Here is a 13,894-nt window from a genome sequence, read left to right as displayed (position 1 = left end):
CCTCCCTGAGCACCATCAAAAACATAGAAATTTTGACCTGAAGCTCCCAGAGAAACGAGTTTCAAGATAAGCAGCTTTCCCAATATTCATACTTTTCATTTAAATATATTCAAGTTTCTATACTCTACAGTTAGGAACTGCTTTACAGGAAGAGTGGTGAGGAGGTCTACCACATAAAGCTGCTTTGCTCTGTTACACTGTGTGCTCTGGGAGATCACTCCTTGTCTGCCTGGATCTTGTTTTCAAGGTACAGCTCCAACATCTCTATTATAATTCCCTTCTCTTAAGAGTGTAACAGGTTAGTAAGAACAAGTGCTGACTGACAAAGTGCTTGGAGAAAAATCAGGGCAAAGAATAGCCCTCCACAGACTTCAGTGGTGTGTATGAACAAAAACCCTCTGTATTTTAAAAAAGCTGTTCAGTTTTCCTACTTTTTCACACCACTGGTACCTTACTCTGTTTTATCTGAAAATTCTCCCTAAAATTCTTCCTTACAATCCCTTTCACATGAAAGTTCAGTTATTACCAGCTTGCAGCTACCCTGACATCTTGTGCCACCCACACTGTCCACACAACATTGTTAATTACACTCTAGTCAGATAAATTGTCACAGAAGCTTCCAGTTACTTCAGTGTGAGCCTTAAAAAGCCCTCCCTCCCCAGTCAAAATGTTCCACCTGAAGACACTGGACCTCCAGAAGGGAGGATCAAGCATGCAGAAGTGCACCAGACATAGCATGTGTACCAAAGAGTAACTAGAAGGTCCCCGGAGGGATGCCATGAATGTAGAAAATGACCCCTTACCTGGATTGGGTTGAAGGTACTCAATTGTTTTCGTCATTATTTCCATCACAGCCCTGCTGGTGACATCCACTTTCTGAAATGACAAAACAAATTTCTAAATCAAGCTAATTATTAGCTTTAGAAACAAAGTTTTTTGCTTGAGCATATACACAACCACTGATGGTTCAACAGAGCAATGATGAGTTCTGCAGTGGAAGGTGGGGGGCTTACAGAGCTGTCAGAAAAAGCCAGACCACTGACTTTGCATTCAGCTGTGTTCCATCAAGATTTGGAAAGCCCATTTAGCCAGAGAGGAAGCTGGAAAACATGCTTCAAAATATACTACATTATCTCCTGGTAAAATAAGGCAAATACAGCCACCTTTCACTGTACATTGTCTGAGGTGGTCACTGAGAATGGTTCACTATTCACTTGGTGCAGGAAACCCCACAGAATCTTGCTCATCCAGAGATTCAAATCTTCAAGAACACTACTGAAGCTGGCCAGGCCATGGAGGGTACGCATATCCCAAGAGCCACCAAGTCTATGAAGGATGTCACTTTACAGAAGCAATGCATACCATTCCATCATTACAGTGCTGGAGTTGGCTGATGAGTCCAGGCCAAAGAGTGGGGCTGGACAAGGGCCCAAAATACAGTGATTTTTTTTGCCTCACCTTCCCAAAAATTCAGGGAGCAATGTTACTCCCTGTTAAGGGTTTTGAGGTAGAGTCCCTGGCACTGAGCACATCCCAGGTGAAGAGAATCGAAGATGAGGCCTGGACTTTCAGAGCTCATGGACGGATTAATTCCTACACAAGACCTCCGTGCCATACTGAGATGACCCCTACTGAAAAAGAGCAAATTGCTCCTCAACCTGAAGAGGAGGTAACACAGAAGGAAAAGATGGGCCCAGAAGAAACTGAAGAAAGAAAAACACATGACCCAGGAATAAATTCAGCATAAAATAAACATTAATTAAAGAAAAAATAAGGTCGATAGTAGTCTCTTATGATTCTTTGTGTTTCTGTTGTCTGTTATGATTTCTCCATTTTCATTTCTAATTTTGTTGATTTGACTTTTCTGCCTTTTTTTTTTTTTTTTTTTGATGAGTCTGGCTAATGGTTTGTCTATTTTATTTATCTTCTCAAAGAACCAGCTTTTAGTTTTGTTGATTTTTGCTATAGTCTTCTTTGTTTCTTTTTCACTTATTTCTGCTCTGATTTTATTTCTTTCCTTCTGCTAACTTTGGGGTTCTTCATTTCTTCTTTTTCTAGTTGCTTTAGGTGTAAAGTTAGGTAATTTATTTGACTTTTCTTTTGTTTCTTGAGGTAAGCTCGTATTGCTATGAACCTTCTCAGCATTGCTTTTACTGAATCCCATAGGTTTGGGCCTGTCGTATTTTCATTTTCATTTGTTTCTATGCATATTTTTATTTCCTTTTTGACTATATGATAATAAAATGGACAGCTTATAAGAAATCGATGAATTCTTAGAAAAGTATAACCTTCCAAAACTGAACCAGGAAGAAATAGAAAATCTTAACAGACCCACCACAAGCACAGAAACTGAAACTGTAATTGAAAATCTTCCAACAAAAAAAGCCCAGGACCAGATGGCTTCACAGGTGAATTCTACCAAAAATTTAGAGAAGAGCTAAGACCTATCCTACTTAAACTCTTCCAGAAAATTGCAGAGGAAGGTAAACTGCCAAACTCATTCTATGAGGCCAACATCACCCTAATACCAAAACAGACAAAGATGCCACACAAAAAAAGAAAACTACAGCCCAATATCACTGATGAACATAGATGCAAAAATCCTCAACAAAATTCTAGCAAACAGAATCCAACAACATATTAAAAAAATGACCAAGTGGGCTTTACCCCAGGGATGCAAGGATTCTTCACTCTTCACAAATCAATCAATTTTATAACAAACTGAAAGATAAAAACCATGTGATTATTTCAATAGATGCAGAGAAAGCCTTTGACAAAATTTAACACCTACGTATGATAAAAACTCCCCAGAAAGCAGGAATAGAAGGAACATACCTCAACATAATAAAAGCCATATATGATAAACCCACAACAAACATTATCCTCAATGGTGAAAAATTGAAAGCATTTCCCCTAAAGTCAGGAACAAGACAAGGGTGCCCACATTCACCCCTACTATTCAACATAGTTTTGGAAGTCTTAGCCATAGCAATCAGAGAAGAAAAAGAAATAAAAGGAATCCAGATTGGAAAAAAGGAAGTAAAACTCTCACTGACTGTAGATGACATGATCCTCTACATAGAAAACCCTAAAGACACCATTGGAAAATTACTAGAGCTAATCAATGAATATAGTAAAGTTGAAGGATACAAAATTAATACACAGAAATCCTTTGCATTCCTATACACTAACAATGAGAAACAGAGAAATTAAGAAAACAAGCCCATTCATCATTGCAATGAAAAGAATAAAATTCTTAGGAATAAATCTACCTCAAGAAACAAAAGACCTATATAGAGAAAACTATGAAACACTGATGAAAGAAATCAAAGAGGACACAAATAGATGGAGAAATATACCATGTACATGGATTGGAAGAATCAATACAGTGAAAATGAGTATACTACCCAAAGCCATCTATAGATTTAATGCAATCCCTATCAAGCTACCAATGGTAATTTTCACAGAACTAGAACAAATAATTTCATAATTTGTATGGAAACACACACACAAAAAAATCAAATAGCCAAAACAATCTTGAGAAAGAAGAATGGAACTGGAGGAATCAAGCTGCCTTACTTCAGACTATACTACAATGCTACAGTCATCAAGGCAGTATGGTACTGGCACAATGACAGAAATAATAGATCAATGGAACAAGATAGAAAGCCCAGAGATAAATCCACACACCTGTGGACACCTTATCTTTGACAAAGGAGGCAAGAATATACAATGGAGAAACGACAATCTCTTTAACAAGTGGTGCTGGGAAAACTGGTCAACCACCTGTAAAAGAAAGAAACTAGAACACTTTCTAACACCATAAACAAAAGTGAAGAAGAACTGAAGAGGCTCTTGATGAAAGTGTGAGAGTGATAAAGCTGGTTTAAAACCCAACATTCAGAAAACTAATATTATGGCAAATAGATGGGAAAACAATGGAAATGGTGACAGATTTTACTTTGGGGGCTCCAAAATCACTGCAGATGGTGACTGCAGCCATGAAATTAAAAGATGCTTGCTCCTTGGAAGAAAGGCTATGACCAACCTAGACAGCATATTAAAAAGCAGAGATGTTACTTTGCCAACAAAGGTCCATCTAGTCAAAGCTATGGTTTTCCCAGTAGTCATGTATGGAAGTTAGAGTTGGACTATAAAGAAAGCTGAGTGCTGAAGAATTAATGCTTTTGAACTGTGGTGTTGCAGAAGACTCTTGAGTGTCCCTTGGACTGCAAGGAGATCCAACCACTGAATCCTAAAGGTAATCAGTCCTGAATATTCATTGGAGGGACTGAGACACTGAAGCTGAAGCTCCAATACTTTGGCCAACTGATGCAAAAACTGACTCATTTGAAAAGACCCTGATGCTGGGAAAGATTGAAGCTGGGAGGAGAAGGGGATGACAGAGGATAAGATGGTTGAATGGCATCACCAGTTTGATGGACATGAATTCAAGTAAGCTCTGGGAGTTGGTGATGGACAGGGAAGCCTGGCATGCTGCGGTCCATGGGGTTACAAAGAGTTGGACATGACTGAGCAACTGAACTGAACTGAACACAAAAATAAACTCAAAATGGAGTAAATATCTACTTGTAAGACCAGAAACTATAAAACTCCTAGAGGAAAACATAGGCAGAACACTCTCTGACATAAATCACAGCAAAATCCTCTATGACCCTCCTCCCAGAGGAAAATAAAAGCAGAAATAAACAAATGGGACCTAATTAAACTTAAAAGCTTTTGCACAATGAAGGAAACCATAAGCAGGTAAAAAGACAGCCTTCAGAATGGGAGAAAATAAGAGCATATGAAGCAACTGATATAGAATCTCAAAAATATACAAGCAGTTCATGCAGCTCAACACCAGAAAAATAAATGACCCAATTTAAAAAAATGGGCCAAAGAACTAAACAGACTTCTCCAAAGAAGACATACAGATGGCTAACAAACACATGAAAAGATGCTCAACGTCACTCATTATCAGAGAAATCCAAATCAAAACCACAACGAGGTACCATCTCATGCTGGTCAGAATGGCTGCTATCAAAATGTCTACAAAGAATAAATGCTGGAGAGGGTGTAGAGAAAAGGGAACCCTCTTACACTGTTGGTGGGAATGCAGACTAGTACAGCCACTATGGAGAACAGTGTGGACATTCCTTAAAAAATTGCAAATAGAACTGCCATATGACCCAGCAATCCCACTGCTGGGCATACACACCGAGGAAACCAGAATTGAAAGAGACACATGTACCCCAATGTTCATCGCAGCACTGTCTATAATAGCTAGGACATGGAAGCAACCTAGATGTTCATCAGCAGATGAATGGATAAGAAAGTTGTGGTACACATACACAATGGACCATTACTCAGCTATTAAAAAGAATACATTTGAGTCAGTTCTAATGAGGTGGATAAAACTGGAGCCTATTATACCGAGCGAAGTAAGTCAGAAAGAAAAACACCAATACAGTATACTAACGGATGTATATGGAATTTAGAAAGATGGTAATGATGACCCTATATGTGAGACAGCAAAAGAGACACAGATATAAAGAAGAGACTTTTGGGCTCTGTGGGAGAAGGTGAGGGTGGGATGATTTGAGAGAATAGCATTGAGACATGTATATTACCATATGTGAAGTAGATCACCAGTCCAAATTCAAGGCATGAAATAGGGCACTCCAAGCCAGTGCACTGGGAAAATCCAGAAGGATGGGATGGGCAGGGAGGTGGGAGGGGTTTCCAGGACGGGGGGGGGGGGGGGGGGGCACATGGCTGATTCATGTCAATGTATGACAAAAACCACCACAATATTGTAAAGTAATTAGCCTCCAATTAAATTAACTTTAAAAATAAAAAATGAAAAAACAAGGTTGAACTATGAATCCTACTTTTTCCCAGAGGCATTCACTGGATGTCAACAGAGGGCCAGGCAGGGTGGTAGGTTTCACTGCTCTAAAGAAAGAAAAATGAAACATCAGCTTTTTGTTCAAGTAAGAGAAGGAAAGTTTTTATTTAACTTCCAAGAACATTGCAAGTTCTTGAACTTCGGGCTAATTGTAAAGAAAAAATCTTGGTCCTACAGTCTATCCTTGGGAAATTCTGAACGGTCAGTATTTGTACTCAGCAGGTCACCATGCCCTCTCTCTGTTGCACCCTTTGCCCCCACATGGATAGCAGTGCAGGGAGGCCCTCTGTATACTCCTCCATGGAATTCTCTTATCAGCTCACATGGTTCAGTCTATAGGGTAAATGACTACTGAAAATGAGTGTATCTTCCTATCCAAGGTAAGAACATAGAATACATTGAGTATGAAGGAAAAGAACTGATTTTCTGATGGTAGAATACCAAGTATCAAGGTTTTGAGTTCAAGGGCTCCGTCTTCAATTCAAAATTTTTCCATAACTTACTATATCTATAAAGTTTCAGGGGTAGGGTAAAGCCTCCTTCTCTTTTATAATCAGAAACTGAACCATAACCTGAAGATTTTTTTTTTCAGCTTTGTTTTTCAATATTCAATCATTTCCACCTCAGTGGTAGTCAGATTAGGAGTTTTAAAGAGTTTGTAGCTACTGTGATTAATAGAGGAAAACAACTTTTTCTTATGCCGTCATTATGGTATCAAATTATCATAAAAAACACTCCTATTTTAGAGATGCCTGTCCATGTGTATATTCTGTACCACATCCTTTTGGCTAACTTGAGTTTTTAACACATCTTAGATTTGAGTACGTGGCTAAGTAGTATTTTATTCTGCAGGAAGTAGTGGTCCCCTGGAATTGTACAGTGCAAGACCTGTGTGGCTATACACGGAGGTCTTGGAAGTATTACCAACCAAACACTATGCACTCGATGTCATGAAAATGAAGTCAAAGGGTGTGTGCAGGAAAAAAAAAAACAGGCTCAAAGTCTAGGCTACATGTGTGACAGGATGAAAACACATATTTTCTGCTGGCTATATGGCAGAGCTTAAGGCATCTGATGGCAAATGTATTTAAATGACCTGTGTGGTTATGATGGGAATGAAAAGAGTTCCAAAGGTTAAGGTTGCTAAGGGAGAGTGCCAGAAGGACTGAATTGGCCAGTTGTTTTCCTGAAAGTGAAACATAGGCACATATTCCTCTGATTTTTTTATTTCAGTCTTTTCAATACGAAGATTTTAGCAACTCTCAATACATTAGGAGGTTCCTCCTCCACTATCCAGCCTTGTAATTTTACAATTGTGGGTAGAGAGAGAAAGAACTCTCTCAACTCTCTTATTCACTATCACATTTTTCCTTCATGCTGCAACAAGGGTTGAAAAACTATGGCCAGCAGGCCAAATCTGGGCTGTTATCTGTCAATTTTTTTTTAATGGTTGGAACAATTCAAAGGAAGACTATTTTGCTGCATATAACAACTATGTGAAATTCAAATTTGAGTGTCCTTGATTAAATTTTACTGGAATGCAGCCATGCTCCTTCATTTAAGCACCGCCAGTGATTGCTTTTTCTCTTCAGCAGCAGAGGTGAGGAGCCACAAAAGAGACCACAAACGCCCTCTGGCTCAAAGCCCAATGTATGTACAGAAAATGTTTGCTGCTCCTGTGCTGAGGTTCTATTGTACTTTCACAAAGGCATGCCATGCTGAATCTATGGATGCCCATCATTCCACCAGCTGCCTCAGTCTTCAGAGACAAGATACAAGAGAACTGAAAAGCGCCAGATTGACTAGAACGGGGCCTTTGTTTTGAGGCACCTAAAAATGACCTGCCCTCATTGGAAAAGGAACAGTCAGCGTTTTCTGAACACAAATGGCTGCACAGGTGAAAAATGCAGCATTTTTTGTGGACTAACAAAAGGACTAAAAGATATGACTTCATACCATTAGACAACATCATACCAGATTATACAGCATTATACCAGATGATGTCACATCTGGGGGGACACAGTAGCAGAATTTAAGGACAAAAAAATGGACACCTTAAAATGCAACACAGTTTGTGGGTCTAGTGATCAATACTATATGGATGAATTAGGCATCCACTTGGACATGGGGTAAGTTACGGTGTTTACACAAAAGAAATGTTTAAATATTATATGAAACATGAAGAGTATTTCAAATTCTTAACTTTTCTGTCACTGAAGTTAAGAAAATGTACCTATTAAGAATGTACACACACCCACTTAAAGCACTAAGGACCTGAGGGAGAACACGTAACTAAACAAGCCACAGACACCTGATGAAAACGGCATCCTGGGAAAGTCTGTCTGGCAGTGAGACGCAGGCTGGTCCATTAAGGGGGTGTCTTAATAATTCCCTCCTGACTTGGAAGAATTAGGGTACCTTCCCCAGACTGCTGTGCTTTACAGCAGTTACCTTATGTATTCGGAAAGCCTGATTAACAAACTGTGTGCTCACAACAAAAATAAACAATGCATTAGGCCAAGACTGCCCCAACATAATTTTTTTTTTTTTTTTTTTGCTTCTTAGGCATTTACCTTTAATGAACATTGGCTTGGGAATATGTGGAAAACACTTAACTGAGAAGAAGCTAAGTTTCAGGATAAGCATAAAAATATCTTTAAGCTCATCGTGTTTGTGGCTCCCATCCATCCTATAATTCTATACCAGGGAATGAGTGTCTCAGTACAGTAATCCACACCTTCTCCTTTAACACCACCATGAAGACATTCCCATATATGACAGGTACACTCAGGGATGTGTAAAACCCTGAGCATGCTTGCTGGGACTCTACTCCTTTCCCTTCCATTTGAGATCTATCACTAGAATCCAAGTAAGAAGGACATTATTTAAAATGACACTATCGGTGGTGATTTAGTCACTAAGTCATGTTCAACTCTTGTACCCCATGGGCTGTAGCCCAACAGGCTCCTCTGTCCATGGGATTTCCCAGGCAAGAATACTGGTGTGGGTTACCATTGCCTTCTCCAGAGGATCTTCCCGACCCAGGGATCAAACCTGGGTCTCCTGCATTGCAGGCACATCCTTTAACAGCTGAGCCACCAAGGAGCCCCAAATGACACTATTAGTAACAAATTCCTTGCCACACCACTCAAAGGAGATGGCAACTAGAGTGCTTCATACAGAATGCAGGAACTGTGGGTTTAGCCACAGTGATGGAGAATTCAGTAATTCCCAAGGCTTTTTTTTTATTTAAAAAGTTCTGACAGCAGTAAGTTCTTTCTTCTGTTAAGCCTGAATCTGTTTTCCTATAGCTTCTACTTATCAACGCTAGTCTACCATGTGGGGTTTAATAGAAGGATCTAGCCCCTCTCCACCCAATAACTAATTATACATGGAGACAATAGCCACGGGAGCATCTCCACAGCCTGCTCTGCAAACAATACACTCTCTCACTCTCATAAGGAATGACAATCGCTCCATTCTTTCCCAAATCTGCTTGTCTTCAAACTTGAGGCTACTCTTATATGTATGGCTGAGTGAGTCTCTTTGCTATTGTCCCAAAACTATTACAATATTGTTAATTGGCTAAACTCCAATATAAGGGCTTCACCAGTAGCTCGGTGGTAAAGAATCCATCTGAGACGCAGATGATGCCATGGGTTCAATCCCTTGGTCAGGAAGATCCCCTGGAGGAGGGCGTAGCAACCCACTCCAGTATTCTTGCTTTGGAGAATCCCATGGACAGAGGAGCTGGCAGGCTACAGTCCACAGGGCTGCACAGAATCAGACATGACTGAAGTGACTGAGCATGCACTCCAATATAAAATAAAAAGTCTTAAAAATACTTGAGGCTGCCCCTTGAGATAAATTCCATTGTTGCTAAAATGGTCTATAGCAATGCTCTCAACTTGAGGATTCCTGGTTTTGATAGCTTTATCTTAGCCCCCAAGATGGTAGCTACACTTTGTCTTTGGCTCCCAGACAAGCCCCCAAGATGATAGTGATAAGATATCCTGATACCTTGTCTTGGGATCTCAGATGAGCCCTCAAGATGATAGCTTTAGCTTAGCCCCAAGATGATAGCTATACTTTGTCTTGGGATCCCAAATGAGCCTCCAAGATGATAGTGATAGCTATACCTTGTCCTAGGATCCTGGATGAGGCCCAAAGATGATGACTTACGGTGAATGATGCTGCCAGATTCGTGGTCTCCAAAGCAGAAGATTTAACTCCAGGACCAAAGACAATCTCAGTCACTCAGAGCTTTGTGTAGATTTTTATTTAAAGTGAAAGTGACAGAAAAAGCTTCTGACATAGACATCAGAAGGGGGTAGGAGAGTACCTGCCTTGCTAGTTTAAGTAAAACATTATATACTTTTCTGCTAGTTGCTAAGAACAGAAGAAAATACGTTAAGGCTGTAAAAATTTTGCCCATACCCTTTCCCATAACATACATCCTGGGATGACATCAGCACAAGATTAGCCAGAAGGAACAGATTATCCCAGAGCTCAAGGCTGTGGAAGTTCTACCCAGACCTTCTCCCATAACATACATTCTGAGCTCAAAAAGAGCATGTCCTTGAGCAAGAGATACTGCTGGCTAAGAGGCCTAGGTGAAATAGGCCTTTCAAAATAATGTGAAAAAGAAAGAATGTTCACCTCCTTCTGAAAGGGACCTTAGGCTTGGACTCCTTATCAACCTGCCTAAGTTAATTCTCTCAGTTTCAACAGCAGGGACTTCCTATGATACTTTTCAGGCTACAAAAGGAGACACTGTATTCCTTGGCTCGGACTTTGCCATAACTCATGTACACAGAAACAAGAGAAAATTTTGGAATTTAGCTCAGGTGCCCTCTCCTCTAGAAACGTTCCACTGATCTACCCAGTCTGAGTTAGGTCTTCCGTGAAAATACTTCCCAAAACACCAAGCACCATGTCTTCTAAGGCACTCATCTCTGTGCCTATTTCTTCTATCAAAACTGAAAGCTCCTTGTAGGCAGGAACTGTACCTTAATCATCTTTGTATTCCTGGTGTCCAGCAGCATGCCTGTCACATGGAAGCATTTATAGAGATTTCATGTGAATTAATGAACATAGTCACACACACACACACATACACACACACACACACACAGAATCACTGCAGCAACTGATGTAAATCTGTGAGGAAACCAGAGGTCCCTTAAATTCCAGTACTTCCTCTTGTCAGGGGAAGCACATTTCCTGACACCACGCATCCTGGACAGGCACTACAGTAACCACCTGCATGAGATATTTTACATGACAGGAGCTCCTCTGTAAGGAACACAGATCTAACAAGCCACTACCAACCAGAAAAATTTGGGAAACATCAAAAGGTGGTCCTACCTTCTCACCGGCATCCATCTTGGCTGAGCAATGCCTTGAGGAAGCCAGGAAGGGCCCTGAGTCAGAATGACTGGCAAAAGCTAACCTGAAAGCTAAACTCATCACCGTAAAACCTGAGATTGTGGGCCATGTGGCAGAGCAGTTCTCCTGGGTCCCCTGACCCTACTTCTCTCTGCCCAGGCACCCTTCCCAATAAAGTCTCTTGCTTTGTCAGCTTGTGTGTCTCCTTGGACAATTCATTTCCGAGTGTTAGACAAGAGCCCACTCTTGGGCCTTGGAAGGCATTCCCCTTCCTGCAACACTCTTGCCAAAAAATCTGAAGCTTTTCAAAGAAAACAATCCACACAGTGGATTTTTGAGGAATCCACACAATGTTGGAGGAAGCTTGTAAGCAGCAGATACTATTGAAAATAATGAATAAACAATTCCATGTGAGGCAACTATGGAGAGGACAGAAATGGTGATAGCAGGGTTCCGGCAGAGACAGTACAATGGAAGGATTCCACCCAGTCAGCTCCTCGAAGGGAAGGCTACAAGGGCTAAGAGGTACACAGGTCATTTTACTGCATTTCAGCAGGAGAGTAGTTAGAGTGGCTTTTAAAATTTTTTTTATTTATTTAATTGGAGGCTAATTACTTTACAATATTGTATTGGTTTTACCATACATCAACATGAATCCACCATGGGTGTACATGTGTTCCCCATCCTGAACCTGCCTCCCACCTCCCTCCCCATCCCATCCCTCAGGGTCATCCCAGGGCGCCAGCCCTGAGCACCCTGTCTCATGCATCGAACCTGGACTGGCGATTCGTTTCACATATGATATTATACATGTTTCAAGGCCATTCTCCCAAATCATCCCACCCTCGCCCTCTCCCACAGAGTCCAAAAGACTGTTCTATACATCTGTGTCTCTTTTGCTGTCTCACATACAGGGTTATCGTTACCATCTTTCTAAATTCCATATATATAGGTTAGTATACTGTATTGGTGTTTTTCTTTCTGACTTACTTCACTCTGTATAATAGGCTCCAGTTTCATCCACCTCATTAAAACCAATTCAAATGCATTCTTTTTAATGGCTGAGTAATACTCCATTGTGTATATGTACCATAGCTTTCTTATCCATTTGTCTGCTGACAGACATCTAGGTTGCTTTCATATCCTGGTTATTGTAAACAGTACTGCAATGAACATTAGGGTACATGTGTCTCTTTCAGTTCTGGTTTCCTCTGTGTGTATGCCCATCAGTGGGATTGCTGGGAAACTAGGAATACCCACTTCTCTTTCCAGTAGTCTTGCTTGATGCAAACCTCTAATCTATCTCATTTTGTTGTCTAATTGCACCCCTGATAACACAGCTGAACAAAGGTTCTCTATTCTAAATGCTTGATGAACGGAAAACCAACCATGGAGAGGTGATCCTTCTGCAGGCTTCGGAACACTGAATAAAAATCTTTGAGTAATAAACACATTAACAGAAGGCACAGTTTGGGAGTCTGAATCTAAAGCACGTGTTTTCCAATTACCACATAAGTCTCTACCTTTTTAACATAAGTGGAGAGTGCAAAACTTGGTACAGAACCACAGATAAGGCAAAAGACAAGTGCAATAAAGTGGAATTAAATGATTTCCACACCTCACTTAAATCTAAATCTCTCAATTTACCTAGTTATAAGTCCAAATACAAAACCACAGGTGTGTTCTTCAATCAACAAAACTTCATTATAGGAATACTTAGATTTTGAAATAAAAACTTCAGAAACTAATTATTTTCTAGGAAATAGGAGAAATAAGCATTACCTGGTGGCTCTAACAGTAAAGAATCTGCCTGCAATAGAGGAGATCTGGGTTCAATCCCTGGGTTGGGAAGATCCCCTGGAGAAGGGAATGGCAACCCTCTCTAATACCCTTGCCTGGAAAATTCCATGGACAGAGGAGCCTGATGAGTTATAGTCCATGGGGTTGCAAAGAGTTGGTCACAACTGAGCGACTAACTTTCCTTTTTCACACTTAGAGGGACATCTGTGGGTCTTTGTCTGAAGCAGAATATTTATAAGATGTTCTTTTATTTCTATTACTTTGCAAGATTGGTATGGATTCAAAGCCTTAATTAGTCATTCAGTTATAAAGTCTATTCTCCAAATTTCTTCTTTTTAGTCTCATTTTTAAGAAACAGAAAGCTAGTCTCAGCTTTGGCAGTGGGCTACCAAGCTTATTGCCTTATGTCCTGGCAGAGGCTGAAAGCAGGACTCCAATTCTGATTCCTTGGTCCTAAATTCCTAAATATAATACCTGCTAAACCAGTCATTAATGACAGAGCTCTGACCGAGTGGCATATTATAAATTTCCTCCAGGGTGGGGGAGGAGGGGAGGGAGACATCAAAGGATAAGAGGGATGAAGGAAGACTGGGTGTAGACAAGATTCGTGCAAATTAACAGACCCATGGGGCTGCTGATAAAGACGGGTATGGAACTCCAATAAAAACGGTGAAGCAGGAATCAAAGCCAAGTTATTCTGAGCATGTGTGTCAGATTCTAGAGCCCCAGATGCTGTAAAAGAAGGATGGGTAGAATTCTGTTTCAGAAAACTTAAACAGCAGTGGCCTGGCTTTG

At 40.4% G+C, this 13,894-nt stretch overlaps 1 protein-coding gene across 3 annotated transcripts in view; it reads right to left on the bottom strand.

Moving 5' to 3' along the window:
• The window catches only part of SH3GL2 (SH3 domain containing GRB2 like 2, endophilin A1), a 303,037-nt gene that overhangs the window by 41,622 nt on the left and 247,521 nt on the right, over window positions 1-13,894 (bottom strand). For all 3 annotated transcript variants that reach the window (XM_060409519.1, XM_042244880.2, XM_015093233.3), the window contains exon 3: window positions 804-876. In XM_060409519.1, coding sequence (XP_060265502.1) covers window positions 804-876 — 73 coding nt within the window. The remainder of the gene's footprint in view (window positions 1-803; window positions 877-13,894) is intronic.

Source organism: Ovis aries, chromosome 2 (assembly GCF_016772045.2).
Source record: "Ovis aries strain OAR_USU_Benz2616 breed Rambouillet chromosome 2, ARS-UI_Ramb_v3.0, whole genome shotgun sequence".
Lineage (NCBI taxonomy): Eukaryota > Metazoa > Chordata > Mammalia > Artiodactyla > Bovidae > Ovis > Ovis aries.
Note: the sequence above shows the minus strand (reverse complement) of the source record. Positions and strands in the feature narration are given on the sequence as shown.